General features: G+C 39.7%; 2 protein-coding genes across 4 annotated transcripts in view; one reads left to right on the top strand and one right to left on the bottom strand.

The window, feature by feature from the left end:
• Nucleotides 1-1,538: 1,538 nt before the first annotated feature.
• Nucleotides 1,539-6,464, top strand: LOC120312454 (ferritin heavy chain). The gene is made up of 4 exons (XM_039353192.1): nt 1,539-1,800; nt 3,343-3,489; nt 5,236-5,361; nt 6,149-6,464. The coding sequence occupies exons 1-4, from the start codon at nt 1,690-1,692 to the stop codon at nt 6,311-6,313; spliced, it is 549 nt and encodes a 182-aa protein (XP_039209126.1). The 5' UTR covers nt 1,539-1,689; the 3' UTR covers nt 6,314-6,464.
• BEST1 (bestrophin 1) overlaps nt 3,429-17,539 on the bottom strand; it is a 35,680-nt gene continuing 21,569 nt past the window's right edge. Inside the window, exons 7-12 of one of the 3 annotated variants that reach the window (XR_005557902.1) lie at nt 15,020-15,172; nt 14,421-14,501; nt 13,358-13,509; nt 11,128-11,824; nt 3,949-4,160; nt 3,429-3,561 (exon numbers count right to left, since the gene is read on the bottom strand). Coding sequence is in view for 2 of the 3 variants with exons in the window: in XM_039353190.1 (XP_039209124.1) it covers nt 10,639-11,824; nt 13,358-13,509; nt 14,421-14,501; nt 15,020-15,172 (1,572 nt within the window). In the remaining variant the exon portion in view is untranslated. Of the gene's footprint in view, nt 4,161-9,977; nt 11,825-13,357; nt 13,510-14,420; nt 14,502-15,019; nt 15,173-17,539 lie in introns of those variants that run through there. The other 2 variants (XM_039353191.1, XM_039353190.1) reach the window with 2 other exon arrangements.

Here is a 17,539-nt window from a genome sequence, read left to right as displayed (position 1 = left end):
TCAATTCAACTGACATAGAACTAATTTCACAACTTCATTGAAAGGTTCTGCATTTCAAAATGCTCAAATTGTAGGGATGAGGATGATGTGCAATACTTTTTTTTTTTTAAATAGAGCTCGATATACTCCAGAATAAAAATATGTTTCTGGCTCTTGTAAGGAAATATGGGAATGCATATTTTAGAGGAAAAAAACTTGGTAGAGGTTGTTCCAGAACTCAGAATTCATTTATTTTGATTTGCTGCTTACCACACATACAATGAGGACAGTGTTTGTAGTTTTCTTCTGCAGAATAAAAAATCCTTTTAAAAAAAGTTTTCAACTTATTTTTTCACAAGCCCCTGCAATTTATTTGGAAGAATGTTGGTCCCCTTTTAAAAATAAACATTTCTAATACTAATTGATTCCAAATGAATAAACTGTAATAGAAACATGATGAAAAATATTGCTAAACAAAAAGAACTTTTAAATGGGTATTTATTGCTGTTCTGGGAACATACATCTCAAAGCTGAGCAGCAAACTTTCACCAGGGATTGAAAAAAATATATTGTTATAATTGTTCACAAAGGAGAAACAGTTCGTTGGTGCCCTGCTTTTAGACCAACAAGATCCCTACCCAGTAGGGCTCAAAATAAGCTTGCTATACAACCCAATTTGCTAAAGATCAACCAGTAGGATTCCCATCTAAAGTGAGAAAATCAACTTTACTCTGTCTGTTTTATCAGCTCCTCTATTTTTACAGCCTTCGGGTAAGAGTTTTAGTCTTCATGTCACTTAGTAAAAGAATAACAGTAAATATTTCCTTGGGTCAAGTTTAGCTCCTGATTGTCCATGTAGCCGTTTTGATAGCAGTTAATTGATAGCAGTTAATCTGGAATATTTTTTCAAGGATAGCCGTGGGATTCCCCTTCACAAAGAGCTAGTAAGCCTGACTTAGCTTTAGATTTCTGAAATCGACTTGTACAGTTAGCTAGATTCTGTCGAATGCTGAACAACAGTATGTTAGGCGAACTTTCCCCTGAAAGTTCAAGCAATGCGCTAACTTTTAAAACCAGGAAAGTCAAAATCGGCTTCTTGTTTTCTAGTTTATAAAAATCGAGATATGACCACACGCGTATGCACAATTGAAAAATATGGGCTATGCATCTTGCACAACTGGCTTTCCTCCGGACACTGCGTTGCGCGCGCCATCCTCAGCCCGGTCAGAATTGCCTCAGTCTGGGAAGGATCGGGTTCCTCTTCAGGGGCTTTCCCCTTCAAATGTGTTCTTTGAACATGTAAGCGCCGTGTCTATTCAGCAGTTTTCTGGGAATCATCCTTCCCATGCCGAACGCCTTCCGGTCCAAACAAAGCCTTCCGAGCCAAACTAGCAGGGAGGGTCAAGAAATGGCTGAGTCACGCTTACTCCAGAGGCGCGTGCAGGCAAAACGAAGGGAGAGTTCTGAGACAGACTCTTCCCCACCTTCTCCGCTGCGGAGGGCGTGGCTTCTTTGTGTCCAATTGTGACGTGACTTCGGCGCATATATATATATATATAGATGCTACGTCAGGCGGGCGAGCTTAGAACGTTTGCGAGACCCGGCGGCCTAAGGTGGTTCCTGCTTCAACAGTGATTGGACGGAACCCACCCACCCTGCTTGGGCCTTATCGACTTCTCTGCCTTCACACAGTAGCCCCGTCGCGCTGCCATGGCTTCCTCCCCTTCTCAGGTGCGCCAGAACTACCATCAGGACTGCGAAGCGGCCATCAATCGGCAGATCAACCTGGAGCTGTACGCTTCTTACGTGTACCTCAGCATGGTCAGTAACCGAATGTTTTGGGAAGGGAGGCGGGAGCGCTGGACACCACCCCCCTTCAATCCTGGAAGGCTGGTACGCTTACAAGGCTGGAGGAAATGAATCCTCCGCGCCGCAGCTTCTGTTTACGCCACTCCCCTCGAGTGTCCTTGAGCAGCGAGCGAGGCCTGAGCCAGCGTGGTAGTCCTCCTCCCCCTTGTAAGAAAACGAGGGCTTTCTCCGCTTTTCGGGGGTGAAAGAGCCGTTGGGAACAACCGCTTCCAGGACTCTCGCCTTCCGGGCTTCCCCTGTCGCTGGTTTCGGGGCTTCTGTGCACGCGGTTGCTCGCCTGCGTTACTTTCCGTGGAAGAAAGCGGGGCCGCTCCGAACCCCCCCCCCTCCCTTATATCATCAACTGACGTGGCTCCGGCATACGATTCTTCGATTCAGAAGACGTTTCCCTTAGGCCTAGGCTACCTTTCTTTTTTTTAAAAAAAAAATTGTAATGCTCGGCCGAGCCTAGAAATGGAAACCAGGGCGCCTTTTTTTTTTAAATGTAACAGGCGTGAAGAGTTTGACTTCAAGGTTTGTAGACTTGACTACGCCACGGGCGGAGGAATGTCTCTTGGCCCTGATTCTTATGCCTCTGGGTTGCGGGAGAGGTGACGCAACTTGTTTATGAGCAGCAGTGCCTGCTGTGCTCTCTCTCTCTCCCTCTCTCTCTCTCTCTCTGACAAAATGTGATTGCGCTTTAATTGACTTTGTACTTCCCCCCCCTTCCGAATTCCAAGAATGTGGACTTCCGCACTGTGCTGTTAAACGCGTGTGTTTGATTCTAGTAAAAGGCATTTGATAAAATCGTTGGGTACCGATGTTGAATGCATGTGAGAGGGCAGCAAGTTGGGAAAAAGACTGTTGTAAATAACTATGCTGTATGAGAGGTTAACTCTGGCCTCTGCTGCCGCCTTAAAATTGAAGGGATTGCCTTCCCTGAAGCTTGCTGTGTAACTGAAATTATAATTTCAGTCCTAGAGAAATTGGATCAGAGGTGGATGGTATTTTCTTTAAAAATACTGTGTAATTTTTTTGCAAGGTACATTTACCAATATTAATCCAAATAATTGATTCCTAAATTAAGAATCTGGAATGGTTAAACATTCTAAGTTAGCAAAAGAGTTCTTTGTTGTAGTGATCTAGCTATCTTGATTTGGAGGTAGTTTTTGGGTCCTGTTGCTGCTGCATGATATATAGAAAATTTGATGATTTGATCTTAAATGCCAGTTTCACAGAAGTATCAGCACTTCATAATGTATAACCACTTGGGCAGTCTAATTGTCTAGTAATAAGCAACATCTCCACAGATGCAAGGGAGTTAGATTGCATCAGAAGTAATACAAGTTCTGCCTTTTCTCCCACTTCTGTGTGACATTGCATGCCCCAAAGGGGTGAAATTTATGTCATATGTCCTATGGATTCTGCTAACGGTTGTCTTAGGAAAATACAAACTGATGGATTAAGCATGAATAAATGACTGTCCTAATGCAAGGATTTTATTTTGATTTTCAGTCTTATTATTTTGACCGTGATGATGTGGCCCTGAAGAACTTTGCCAAGTACTTCTTGCACCAGTCTCGCGAGGAGCGTGAACATGCAGAGAAACTCATGAAGCTGCAGAACAAGAGAGGTGGCCGCATCTTCTTACATGATATCAAGGTAGGTTGTACCAGTGGAAATGAGATGGCAGGATTGTGATAGGTGAAATATTGCTGCTTTCTGTTTGGAGCTCTATAGAGAAATTGAGAATGATATCTTGTGAATCTAAGTTAGACTACAAGAAACTGCACATAATTAACAGATATGACTTAAATTAGTTCAGGAGGATATGTGAGCAAAATGTTTCATTTTGTGATCAAAACAGAAGTGGAAAAAGTGGCAAGAACTATATTGCTTTACCTAGAATGCTTTTGGTATGCAAGAAGCTCTTATTAGAAACTCTGAATTTGTTCTCTGCTAAAAATGCTAATCTAAAGTGGCTCCTTTATACTTACTGAATGTGGCTACTGTGGCTATCTTGTCTTGATCACCATGGTTTCCTACACACGCACAACACACCCACACCCACACACACTAGGGTATTAGCACACCTCCCTGATAAATGACAAAAAAGCTTACCCCCATGGCTTATCTCTGCCCATGATCAGATTCCATAGATCAAGAGTCTGTATGAGCTATATACTGGCTGTGATATGTCCCCATAGCCTTTAGAACTTGCAGGGGACTTGATATGCTGATGTGCACAGAGTTTCTTCATGGAGCAGAATTGGTACTTCCAAAGGTGGCCGCTTCAAGGTCACACGGGCAGCCTCGGCCACTCCCCTCCGCACCTCCAAATCGATCCCCGATCGGAGAGAGAGAGGGAGAGAGAAAGAGAGGGAGAAAGAGGAAGGGGGAGGGAGAGAAAGAAAGGGAGGGAGAGAGAAAGAGGGAGAGAAATGGAGAGAGAGAGAGGGAGAGAAAGAGGGAGAAAGGAAGAGGAAGGGAGAGAAATAGAGAGGGAGAGAGAGATTAAATTAGTAACATGGTTCTTAAGCAAAATTACAGTCATGAAGTAGCAACGAAAATAATTTTATGGTTGGGGGTCACCACAACATGAGGAACTGTATTAAAGGGTTGCGGCATTAGGAACGTTGAGAACCATTGTTCTAGATAGTAAACTTGGGAGGAGAGGGGAACATATATGTTTGTCTCCTGTGTACTGATAACGAAGCTAAAATGTACAAGAATGTATTTAAACTTCTTTTGTTTTAGCTGATTCTGTAGTCCTTGCACAGGACAAGTAATCTATTTAATAAATCTATAAAGTGTTTGAAGTTAGATTGCCTGTGTCTTAAAAGGCAAAAAAAAAAAAAAATCCCAATTATGTTTGTGGGCAACCGGTGAAGCTGAAGGAGCTATTTTATTAAAAGGAACCTAACTCTAGTGAAAATATCTTCAAACAAGGGGAAGAGAATCTTGCTATTGAATTGTAGTCCAGTTCGTGTGCCAAAAGATTGCTAGAAATTGTAACTGAGCAATATTTGGAAGACATCAAACTTGCATCTTCTGATTTTTCAGACACTACTAAGCCAGTTGATCTCTTTGCTCTCCCTCAAGTTATTAGGTTCTGAGGTGGAGGAGGAGTGGAAAGATTGCAGCAGCTGGTGGTAGCACAAGCTCATGGAGGCTTGTTTTGTAAAGTTATTTCAATCAATGATGCTGTTTCATTCCAGATTCAGCAGCTGGAAAAATACTGATATTAAAACATTTGGTCTTGCAACTTGGAAAACAAGTGATAAAGATAAAAGATGCTGGCTTGAGTAGCCCTTCTTTTGCTATATCAACCAGTGGTTCTGAAATATCATTATGGTGTTATAATCATTCTGATTTCAGTGGTTTGAATTAAAAAAAATTTTTTTGTAGAAACCAGATCGTGATGACTGGGAGAGTGGACTGACAGCCATGGAGTGTGCTTTGCATTTGGAAAAGAATGTAAATCAGTCACTACTGGATCTACACAAGCTAGCAACTGACAAAAATGACCCTCACGTAAGTCATACTTGCTCTATATAATATCTTTGGCTGGTGTTAAAAACAATGTATCTTTGACTTTCTTGTAAATTATAGGTAGTCCTTGACCACTTGACTTACCACCATAATTGACCCCCAAATTTCCATTGCTAAGCAAGATAGATAAATGAGTTTTGCCCCATTTTATGACCTTTCTTACCATAGTTATGTGAATCATTGCAGTTTTAATTTAGTAACAATTTATTAAGTGAATTTGGCTTCCCCATTGACTTTGCTTGTTGTAAAAGGTGATCACGTAACCCTGTAACTGTCATAAAATACATGCCAGTTACCAAATGTCCAAATTTTGGTTATGTGATTGCAGTGATTGTAAGTATGAAAAATGCTCATAAGTCACTTTTTTCAGTGCTGTAAGTCTGAATAGTCACTAAACAAATGGATATAAGTCAAGGACTACCTGTATTTCTTTAAATTTGCAAGTGGAAAATTATTGATTCAAATTTCACTAAAGAATTAGAATATCGAACTAATGGGTCTTCACTGTGTCCTGAGGTAATATAAATAACAGACTCAGTGTTTGCTTTCATACTTGAAAGGATCAAGTTCTACTATTTTGCTGCTCATGTATCTAGGTATATATTTTCTAGGCAAATTGGCTTTCTTTGAGATGACTGAGATGGAACTTTTAAATAGCATTGGTTGAGTTTAGTAATTCATGTTTTTTTAATTCGTGTTTTTCTTATTTGTAAAAACCTTGTACTCTAGGAAGAGAGAATAGGTTTGTAATACTGCTTTTGTCTTCTAGTTATGTGACTTCATTGAAACTCACTATTTGGATGAACAAGTTAAATCCATCAAAGAGCTGGGTGACCATGTGACCAACTTGCGCAAGATGGGAGCACCAAAATCTGGAATGGCAGAATATCTTTTTGACAAGCACACTCTGGGAGAAAGTGACAATGAGAACTAAAAACCACCCATGAATGTTGCAAAGAGACTCTTATCCTCAACACTTGTGCATGCTTCTTTGATTTATCTCTTAATATTTCCATAATTGTAAAAAATTGCTTCTGTTCTTAATGTTATAACTCACACCCAATAAAATGATTAGGTGTACTTATTTCCAGTTGTGCTGCAGTATGTTTTAAGTAAAAAAAAAAAATTAACAAAATACACAAAGCAAGCAGAGTTCCCTTATAAATAAAACGATGGCTCTAATCTTAATCCAGAAGTGAAAATGTGCTTCAGAGTGGGTGTGAATATGGTTTCTTTAAGGAGGCATTAACAATGCGCCAGATGCGAAACACCTTTTTGGTTGTGGATCCAAAGGGTAGCTCATTTTTATTAATTTGCACACTCAGCCCATGTTTGGATTCCCGGTTACAATGCTACCCATCTTTTGAGCTTCTGATTAATGTTAAGCTTGTTCTGTCAACTGTTTCAGTGGTATGGGCTGCAATTTTATAAAAGTCCCTGTTTTTATACCAAAAAATATGCAGCACAGCTTGTGCTATTATATTAGGAGTAAACATTAAAATTGATGTGGATAAGTAGATGTGGATAAGAAAGTATTAATGTCACATCCAGGTAGCTAGCTCTGTGGTTGAATCTGTAGAATCTGTATAATCCTGAGTAAGAAGTTTCCATATAAAGAGCACAAACCCACCTTCAATGGAAATTAAGTTATACCATGTGGGATACATTCTCAAATTTGGTCTACATTTTGGGTCAATGAATTTCCCAGTGCTTTGCATCACTGGAAAACTAACTAAACTTGCTGTTAGAGCAAGTTTAAGTTAAAATAAAGATGCTTACTTTAAAAGCAAATTATCTTGGGGTGTTGTACTGTTTGTAGATTTTTATATGCAGAAAAGTTTAAAACCTGTTGCCTGGATGCCCAGCAGGATTTAATAACTTATTAAAATGTTAGTATATGTGCTGCCGAAGTCATTTGAATACTGACCATGTAGTCTACATGTCACATTCATTCTTCGCTGGGTTACTAGCCATAATAAAGGAACGGGAAACTGAAAAAAAATGCTGTAGAGCAGGGGTGTCACACTGCTGGCCCATGGGCCGGTTTCATCATACTGAAGCCATGCCCACCCCATTGCCGGCAATGCAAAAAGAATTGCAATACGTCACAACTGTTTTTGAGAGGTCTGCAAGGGTGGGGCAGTTATGCAAAGCAAATCAGCCAATATTAGGCATATTTGGGTGCAGCCAGGGTTTTTATTGTGCTTGAAGATTTTGTTTTTGTTTTGTAACCAAACCTGATTAACAAACAGAAGTCTTGTACTCCGCATCAACATAAACTACTATGTTTTCTGTTAAAGAGGCTTTTGAATAGCAAGTTAAACACGACATGACACGAAGCCTCACATTGCTCATCTCTTTAGATCAAACAAAAGCTACGGAAAATTACAACCTTGGCCAACCCATATTCTGACAAGTGTTATTTGATTCTGAAACAAATTAGCTTGATTTTATAATAGCAGTAGAGACTATCTGCCATAAAATGATTCTTTTCTCCAGCATTTTTTAAAATCAAATGATTCACTTGAGATTGTCCTGTTTTACTCTATATGTCATACGTCAATATGTTTGCAGAATATTTTTGGATATAGACTTCTAAGACATTGCAAAATAGGATAAGTTCTCTTCACTATAGACTGTTCTGTTACCACAGTAGTCTGAGTATTTGGGATCTCTAACTGATGTAACTCTACCTACTCATTGCCCCCATTTGAGGTTTCTCCTATTTTCCCCAGAAAAGAAATTCAATGATCTTCAAGTTCTATTGATAGCATTGCTTTTGTGACGTGCGATGTCCCTACCTCAAGAGCATCTGAAGCCTCTTAATTCTATTCTCAGTCAATGCATTCTTTGGAATCTGGTCTATCGCATGATGAAATACCATGCAATTGGCATGCTTTGGATTGTGCTATTTACCTTGCTTGGTATCTAAAAGGAGAAACGATGTTAAGATGTTGTATTAAAAAACTAAAGACTAAGATCGAGGCTCACCCTTCACCATATTTTTAGTAGCTAATTTTAGGCCAGTCGTTTATCTAACCTCTAGGACTGTACTATGAGGATGAAATAAAGGGACAGCCCCATTCTATAAGCTTCCCTTGAGATCTTGGAGACAGGTAAAATAGAAATCTGAAAGCAAAGAAATTGTTTACAGAACAGACTTGTTCTATAGAAAAGACAATTCTCCTTTGGGCTTCATTAAACAAGGACAATGAAAGTCCTCAAGTCTGAGATGCGTTTGTTTTATTCCACAACCTGTTAGGCCAGTTTTCCACTCGAATGGTCGACCATAGTTCCTATCGTCCCTAGCCAGCATGGGCAGGGGAAACAAAATATATCACATCTGAAGAGCACAAAGTTAAAGGAGATTGTATTAGACCAAAAAGAAGGATAAGCAAAGATTTGAATGTTGGAAACTTTTTCACTTGGTCTGTAGAGAATTAGAAAGCCCCTTTCCAGGTTTCTAACATGGCAAATGCAGCCACTGATGTAATGGTTAAGACAGCCCACTAGAAACCAGGAGACAATAGACACAAAACCAGTCGGATGAAGGTGGGCTGGTGATTGTCTCAGCCCTAAAAAAGACACACACACACACGCACACGCACGCACACACACGCAGGTTATATCTATTAATGGCACAATCAGATTGAACCTATTGTCTGCTTTCAATCTGGGCAGTTTATATTAGGAGGAACTGAAACCTTTTCTTCAGTTAGTTTCAGTTGTTACTGTCACCTGCTTTTTACCAATAGATTATAAACAATTGTGCATGAAAAACATTCAAAAATGATTTTTTCTTGCTAATTCTTTGCCCCCCCCCCCAAAGTACAATGTAATATCTATTTGGTATATTTAGGAGCCGTGGTGGCGCAGTGGTTATATACCATATTGCAGGCAAATTCAGCTCACTGCCAGGAGTTCAATCCTCAAGGTTGACTCAGCCTTTCATCTTTCCGAGATTGGTAAAATGAGGACCCAGATTATTGGGGGCAATATGCTGATTGTAAACCCTTTAGACAGGGCTGTAAAACACTGTGAAGCAGTATATGTCTAAATGCTAAGTATCTAAAGTGAACAAGCTGTGCCAGACAACCCCGCTATTTTGCTTTCTACCATTGATCTAGACAGCCCAATGTAAACCATTTAAACTTTACCAGAGAAAAAGCTTCCAATTGTCCACTTATCCATTTATTTTCAAGTTCTCTTATACAAGCAGAACAACATTCCTCAAACTGTTGAAACACTGACCTTTTTTTAACGTTTTGAAACTAGTATTTTCCAATTGGCCTGCAATAGGCATCTTATTTGCTAGAGGGACCTAATAATATTGTACTCTGTAATTATTGTCAATTATTCTCCATATCCTAGATCAGTGGTTCTCAACCTTTTTAATGCCGCGACCCCCAACCGGTCGTAAGTCAAGGACTACTCAACTGGTGCAGCACCGTTTGCAGAATGGGACTTTTGGCGGGCTCAGCAGGGCAGAGACAGCCTGGACAATTCCTATTGGCTTTTGAAAGCCAATAGAATTAGACTCTATTCAAGAGAGTCTATTCTATTGGCTTTCAAAAGCCAATAGAATAAAAGGGAGTAGCACAGCTAAGGAAAAGGGGGAAAATGGCAGACTGCGTTGTTTGGCGACCCCCGTGAAATGGTCATTCGACCCCAAATGGGGTCCCGACCCACAGGTTGAGAACCACTGTCCTACATCTTTGTAATGAAATCCCTCTAGGATCTAATAAACATAGTTTACTAAGTGGGCCGGTAATATTCACAAGAAAAAATATCCCCTTTGTAAGTATGATATTTGGAGGATGGGGAAAAGAAGTCACTGCGTCCTTGGGCAATGATCATACAACTAGGTATATGTTTTATCCCAGTTAAATTGTTTCTCCTTGGAGTGGGATGTGCATTTGCAACACTGGCTGCAAGGTCCCATTCTTTGGTACTTTCAGACAAAATAGCAAACAAAAGATTAAATGTGGAACTAAAGTAACTCTGCTGAAATTAGAATTATTTTCTTAGTTGTGTGATGCGGAAATTCTATGAGTGGCCCTTAACCTCCTTGTTAGTGGAAGTTAAATCCATAAAAGCCAATGCATTTATGGATTGAGCTGTCCAGCCTAACACTGATTTCCACTTGTTTTGTAGTCTGTAGTGTGGGCTTTCGCTACCATTAAAAAGTTGAATAATAATGTTCAAAAATAATAAAAAAATCTCTCCTACCGCATCGACATGAAAAGACTCTGAGCCTACTTAATTGAACTGTCCCTTCTCTCCCTTCCCTTCATCACTTGTGTTCTCACTTATTTCCATGATCACTTCCATTAATCCCACAAAGTCTCTTTCTGCTAGAGAGATGCCAGAGTCATTAGGAGAAGAGCTGGTGGTCTTTCTCTGTTCCTCAGTGTAATAAATACTTCCTGGGTTGTTTGCAGCTTCAGAAACAGCTGAGCTATCTTGCTTTGTAACTCCAGGAGAAGCTTCTGAACCAGGGACAACAGCAGCATTTCCTTTGCTCCAGTGAGATGGCTCAAGCCCCGGGGGAGTCAAAGAAGTGAAGGGAAAGAAAGTAGCAGGGCCATTGCTATTAGGAGTCTTGATATTATGGGTATAAAGGAAACTGGAATGGTCTGGAGAAGCACTATCTGGAAGTTGCTGGTGGGTTTTCAGGTTATTCAAGCTTTTTACACTGGTTTGTATCTCAGGGCCCATGCACTCCACGAAAGGGAACTTGGTACTTACAGAGTCCCCTGAGGACAAAGGTTCTTCCGGGCTTCCGAGAGGAGATGTTTCTTTTGACCAACTTTTATTTTTTGTGTCTTCTTTAACTGACATCATTAATGAATCTGAAACATGGCTTTTTTCAGCTGGCCACGGAAAAGACTCCTTTGATTTTGAGCCAACCAAGTTCTCACTTCTATCCAGATCACTGGCTTTGCAAGGAGACTGGCTGGTAGTATTATCCTTCAGAAAAGTGGGACAAGCAGCAATATTGGAGAGAGCAGGAGGTTTTTTTCGGTTTTGACGGTGGGATGGCAGGATCACTGGGACTGAGCTGATGGGTGTCTGAGGAGCACTGTAGAATCCAGGTCTTTCATAGAAAGGGCTTGATGTGAAAGCATCAAATTCTCTCAGTTTACTGGCAGCAGTGTCCCACTGATCTTGAGAACTGAGGCCTAATGGGGAGCTGTCTCCCCTTAGCTGGTTAATACTTTGGAGGTTCCCAGGCTTAACTCCATCCATGTAAGCATAATAAGGAGAAGGAGAGACATTTTCATTCCTCCGACGTATCAGGCTCATTCTTGGTGATCTGGTAAAACTGGGGGACTGTGCATTCAGGAAGCGGCTTATGTGCCCCAACAATGGTGTTGAGTAGTTTGCTTCCTCATTCTCTTTGATCTTTTCCAGGGGTTGGAATTCCATCTCTTCTTTCTGCATGCTGGAGAAAGGAAACAGCTAGTAGAATACAGTGATGTGTTGAAAAAGAGAACTGAAACCAAAAGTTTGCAGTGGAGACTTTGGGAAGGAGAAGGGTGCAGCTGGGATACTGAACTTGATATGACAGAGATAATAACACTTTTCATTCAAGGCAGGGGAAGTGACAGGTGCAAGCATAAATCCCAAGAATCATTCCAATACTTCAGATTTCTCCATACACTTCCGTTTACTGAACCATTGACTCCAATGATCAAATAGAAAGAAGGAAAGAAAATGATATTGACAAAAATACACCCAGGAATGGGAAGGGAATGTTACATGAACATTCTGTTCCCAACCTTCTTAAAATCCTTCAAAGGCCGTGGTGATTCTCAGTACACCATCTCTAGGTTCAGTGATCCACCTGTCCTTCAGCATTGGCCATGTAGCTTAAAGAGTCCACCTCTTTCTCAAGGCAGTTGCTTTACTTACCCTTCCCTATTATTGTTCCTTGTTGCTTACCCCTCCCTATTATTACTCCTTGTTGTTTATCATACTGAGAGCCAATGAGGAAAATCAGCTGAATGCAGCTCCTCCTTCTCCTTCTCTTCTTCCTCTTTCTCTTCCTCCTGTCATTGCTGTTCCCTTTACACCTTCCTCTTAGAGAGGAGAATGACAAGGGAGAAAATAGGGGAATAAGTGAGGACCAATACTCAGGAGGAGGAAGAGGACGAAGCAGGCCCAAGAAGCTCACAAATGTGCCTATCTGTGTCAACTCCTCAGGCCAATTCTGTCTGTGCCTGTTGATGTTAATACGCCAACATTCATCATTCTTGATTGCCTAAGATATTTTGGCAGAGCAACAAGGTGCTCTCAAACTTAAGAGTGTGTCTATGTGCATCACTGTGTATTTATGTGACCCCCTACATTTTTATTACTAAGAAATTCTAAGGGTTTTCCAGTTGTTAAAATCCATGCAATATAAAACTAATACCATCAAATGCATAGAACAATACTTTACATTTTATCAAAGTGTCAAAAAAAGAGTCAAATGACAAATGTCTATGGAGAATCTCCATCATCCAAATCATGGTTGTCCCAAAGGTGCTTTTTTTTTCCCCCCCTGAAAAGGCAACTGGAGTTTCTTGGGTTTTTTTCTTTGAAAATGTTTCACTTCTCATTCAAGAAACTTCAGAACTAAAGAATAAAATGCAGAACACTTAAAAAAAAACAACCCAAGAAAGTCCAGTTGCCCTTTGGAAAGCACCTTTGGGACAGTCAAATGACAAATGAGCACATTTAGTGTGCATGGGATTATTTCTGATTATTGAGGTTAGGGAAGGAGAAGAAGCAATAATATCCAGGCTTGGCATGACTGGTTGAAGCCCTAAACAGACCCAATCCAAACTGCAGAGCTGTGTGTAAGTCCTTTTACAACAGTAGAGAGGCAAGTACATTTATTGAGTCATGATGTTCCACGGCAAAAGCCCACTGCAGATGCATATTCTATGACACAAAAGGGATCCCTGTGGTTATTTTCTGTAGCTTCACTTGCCTGATATCGAAAGTTGATCCAAGGAATGATGTCCTCTTACATTCTGCTGTTGCTGCAGTATAAGGGGGCTGGGGGTCTGATTCATTCCAATATGGATCCTTCTGCAGTGTTGGTAAGTCCTGGTGCATTTCATCCACAGCCATAAGAGAGACCTGCCAGGATATGGTACACTATCTCAGCCACAGTAGGTGAAGGTGTTCTTTATTTCTCCATTTCTGAAAAAGCAGCCATCTCTAATAATTTAGGGATAGCTGCAATTTAAGGAACAATTATGGACTTGCTTTCTGCCATTTAGTAACTGGATAGCTTATGATAATGGTGTTCTGCACGAAGATAAGAATGAATCATGACTTGATAAGGCCTCAAGCCACAAACTGGCACAAAACTAAGAGGCTTTTTAAACCTCCAAAGTTCAGTTCATGGCTAGTTGTTTTATAAACTGTGCAGCTCTTTCTAACAGTTAGATGGTTGGAATTAGTCCTTTTGCATGCAGAAAAAAATATGACTTCATGAATGACAAGAATGAGTAATAGGCAAGAAAGAATGAATGAAGACTGGACAACCATTTGTCTAAAATGGTATGAAATGGTATAGGATCTCCTGCTTGAGCAAGGGGTTGGACTAGATGACCTCCAAGGTTCCTTCCAACTTTGTCATTCTGTTAATGCTTGGTCAGAACTCTGTATGAGAGTTCTTGTGTTTGAATTTCAAGTTTTCAGAAATCACCCACCCACAGAAAGCAAGTAAAAGAATATATGTTGAAAATTACTATATGTAAAAGATGAAAATACAGGTTTTTAGTAGCTGATTTTAGGCCAGTCACTAACAGACTAACACTAAACCTGTAGTGTTATATGTAATATGCTCAAAGGAGAGGAATTTAACATAAAACTTTTCAAAGCCACATTTCCTTTGAATATTAGACATCTATTGCATCGCTGAGAAACAGATAAATTAACTTCTCTTTTGTGCTATAATTTCTTCATCTAAAGTTGTATTTCATGAACTACAGAAATTTTTTGAGACATCTCAAAGAGGACATATTCTAAGCCCTTCACCTCACCTGCAGATTCCTATCAATAAGCCAGTTGGTTTCAAAATCGTCATCATCCTCCCCAAATGGATTGATGAGCTGTTCTGCTACCTGTGAAATGGGAATAAGGAAAATATCAGAAAAATATCAGTGGTGGTCCAGCAAAATACACTGCACTCTTACATTTAAAGTGTCATTACATGTTAGTGGAAAAAGGAGTAAGATTAATAGAGTAGAGTGAACTAAGACTCTTAGAAAAGGAAGCAACAATATATTTGTATTTATTAAAGAAGACCTTGCAGATTTTCTGTCTTCATCATTTTTTTTTTATCAGTCTCACTTTGAGTTTAGGAACTGCCTGGAAAAAACATTACTGGGGCTAAGGATTGCTGGGGTAAAAGAAGAGTAGATGAGGAGGTTATATCACCCTCCTTCCACCATCTACTTCATAGGATATAAAAAGGAATACCTGTACCACCTTTACATGTTATTTGAATCTCATTAGAATTTTGAATTGGTTCTGCCTAATGCAGAACATATTTTTGGCTTGAAATTCAAGAATCAACTCCAGAATATTATCCCAACAAACTGAAATTCCCTGGGGGAGGACAATCTCAGGTTAAACTGACCTTTAGCCAGCCAGCATAGAAGAAAAACTGCAAGAATGTGAAAATGGGCACATAGAGGTCCATTTCGTGGCCAGGGTACTCTTTGGCTGGATCCAGGAACTGCCGACCAATTAAACATGCAAGGAAAAAGCTGTAAACAGCTACTGTGACAACCTTGGAGAAAGAAACATTGTTAAGATCTCTTGAAGCACCTTGATTAGGATAGATTTCTCCGGAGGAGCAATATTGAAATAGAACTCTTTCCAAATTATGCTTCTATGGGAGCAGAAATACTATCATCTATATCAGGGGTGGGCAATTAAGGTCCCGGTATGGCTCAAGAATTCTGGGAGTTGAAGTCCACAGGTCGTAAAGAGGCCATAGTTGTCCATCCCTGATCTACACTCAAGTCACTAGTCACAACCATTCAATATCCTCAACAAGTACAGCTTCTCACATCTCTTTTGTTGTTTGTGGTTTTACAAAAGTCCTAACGCCTCTGAGTCACAGATGTCTAAAGGTCTGTTGCAAGCCACATGACATAAGTCTCATTTTTGCTTATATAAACCATGTTCATTTAAACTCAGTTCATGAAACATTTTCCCAATATAAGCTTTGCCTACTTTCTGCAGTATCTTAGGGTATATTTCATTCCATTTACAAGCTTAAATTTATATCTTCCTGTGTTTGCCTGGTTCACTCCCTTTCTTGATGGGGAAATAAAGATCTTTCTTGGTACAGTTAGGACTACTAAAGTAATAAAATGAAATAGAATTGTTCTCTGGAGGAAAAAATATTCTTTGGAAAGCAATAAAGATTTTCAAGAGCTACATCCCATTTCATGGGGAAGTTTTCTTCTTAATCCAGACTTTAAAATACACTACAGTTTGTACACTACTCTTTCTATATTTTCACATTCCAGATGGCACATTCCTAGGGCTATCATTGTTAATATTCCATATAAATTCTACATCATAGACAATCTGTTTTGGTTTTTAAGGCCAGTTTGGTCTAGTGATTAAAGCACTTGGTTAGAGACCACGAGTTCAAATCCCACCTTAGCCAAGAGTCCACCTTATCCATGAAAGTCAGCTGGTAACCCACCTCACAGGGTTGTTTTTGTGGAGAAAATGGGAGGAGGAAGGTATGCTGGATATGTTTGCTAACTTGAGTTATTTATAAAAATAATATAGGTCAGGATGAAGTAACATGCATGGAGCTTCAAACCACCCACTGTGGTACTAGGTCCCTAGAACAGAATAGAGCTGGAAGGGACCTTGGAGGTCTTCTAGTCTTTTGTGTGAAGACTGATGCCAAAAATGAGTTGAACAGCTCTGCTTTCTCCCTTCTGCCTGTTATTTCCTTGCCATCTTCTCTCTTTAGTGGACCTACAGTTTCCTTGACTTTCTTCTTGTTATTAATATGTTGAAAGAAACTTTTTTTATTATCCTTGATTTCTGTTACAACTCTTTGTTCATTCTGAGCCTTTACTTTCCTGACTTCAACTTTGCATGTTCTGGCTGTCTGCTGATAATCAGCCTTAGTTTTTTTTTTTTTCCATTTTTTGTACTTGTCCTTTTTGTCATTCAGTTTGTCAGAGAGATCTTTGCAGCATGCTGGTTTCTTCTTGAATTTCTTGTTTTTCTTTTTCAGTGATATTGTGCTGGACTGGGTTTTTATGATCACATTTTTCAGAGTTTCCCGTGCTTCTTGAGTTGTTTTCCCCTTTAGGATTTTCATCCTAAAGGGGAATCTTTCGTAGGTTCTCTCCGAGTTTGTTAAAATCAGCTCTTTTGAAGTTTAAGACACTGGTTGGATTATTTTCTATTGCTTGTGTTTGCATTGAATTCCAGTATGATGTGGTAACTTTCACCCAACGTTCTGGCAACTTCAACTCCCTCTGTCACTTCTTTTCTATTAGTAAGAATTAGGTCCAGTATAGCTTTACTTCTACTTCCCTCCTCCACCTTTTGGATGACAAAGTTGTCGGCAGGTTGGTTAGGAATTTGTTGCAGAGTTTGTCTCCCAGTTGATATCTGGATAGTTGAAGTCTCCCATTACCAGTGTGGTATGCTTCCTACATACATTTGTTAACTGGCAATTGTTTACATTTCTTAACACAAAGATACATTTGAACTTCTAGAAGATAATATATGGGTTGAACTGTGGAGTCCTTGATTGTTTGATTGCAGACATTTTATTACCCATTCTATTGCAGTCTAGAAGATCTCCACAATTTGAACCTCGACTAGAAGCTGCATGTGCACAACTATGTGCAATCTCTTTTATAAAAAAAAATGTACCAACTTAAACTCAAATGCCATCCTGAAACAAGAGATTATTTGTGGACCACTAGAAACAAAACCATTATTTGGAGTTTGTGCTAGTAAAATGTGCCAAAAACTTATTATTGTTCTATATTGCACTTAAAGACTTGTTAACTAAGGCTGCCTTGTTGCCTGTTGTCTGTTTCTTTAAGCAGATAGCTTAAAGCAGCAGTTTCTGCTGTTTTACTTTTTATTCTGCGTGAAAAAGAAAACA

Source organism: Crotalus tigris, unplaced genomic scaffold, assembly GCF_016545835.1.
Source record: "Crotalus tigris isolate CLP2741 ecotype Arizona unplaced genomic scaffold, ASM1654583v1 scf7180000018504.2861643, whole genome shotgun sequence".
Lineage (NCBI taxonomy): Eukaryota > Metazoa > Chordata > Lepidosauria > Squamata > Viperidae > Crotalus > Crotalus tigris.
Note: the sequence above shows the minus strand (reverse complement) of the source record. Positions and strands in the feature narration are given on the sequence as shown.

Excerpts from the sequence above, each read along its gene's own strand:
- LOC120312454 (XM_039353192.1), top strand. The coding sequence starts at position 1,690 with ATGGCTTCCTCCCCTTCTCAGGTGCGCCAGAACTACCATCAGGACTGC. Across the intron at positions 1,801-3,342 it reads CTTACGTGTACCTCAGCATG|TCTTATTATTTTGACCGTGA; the intron begins GTCAGTAACCGA and ends TTTGATTTTCAG. Across the intron at positions 3,490-5,235 it reads TCTTCTTACATGATATCAAG|AAACCAGATCGTGATGACTG; the intron begins GTAGGTTGTACC and ends ATTTTTTTGTAG.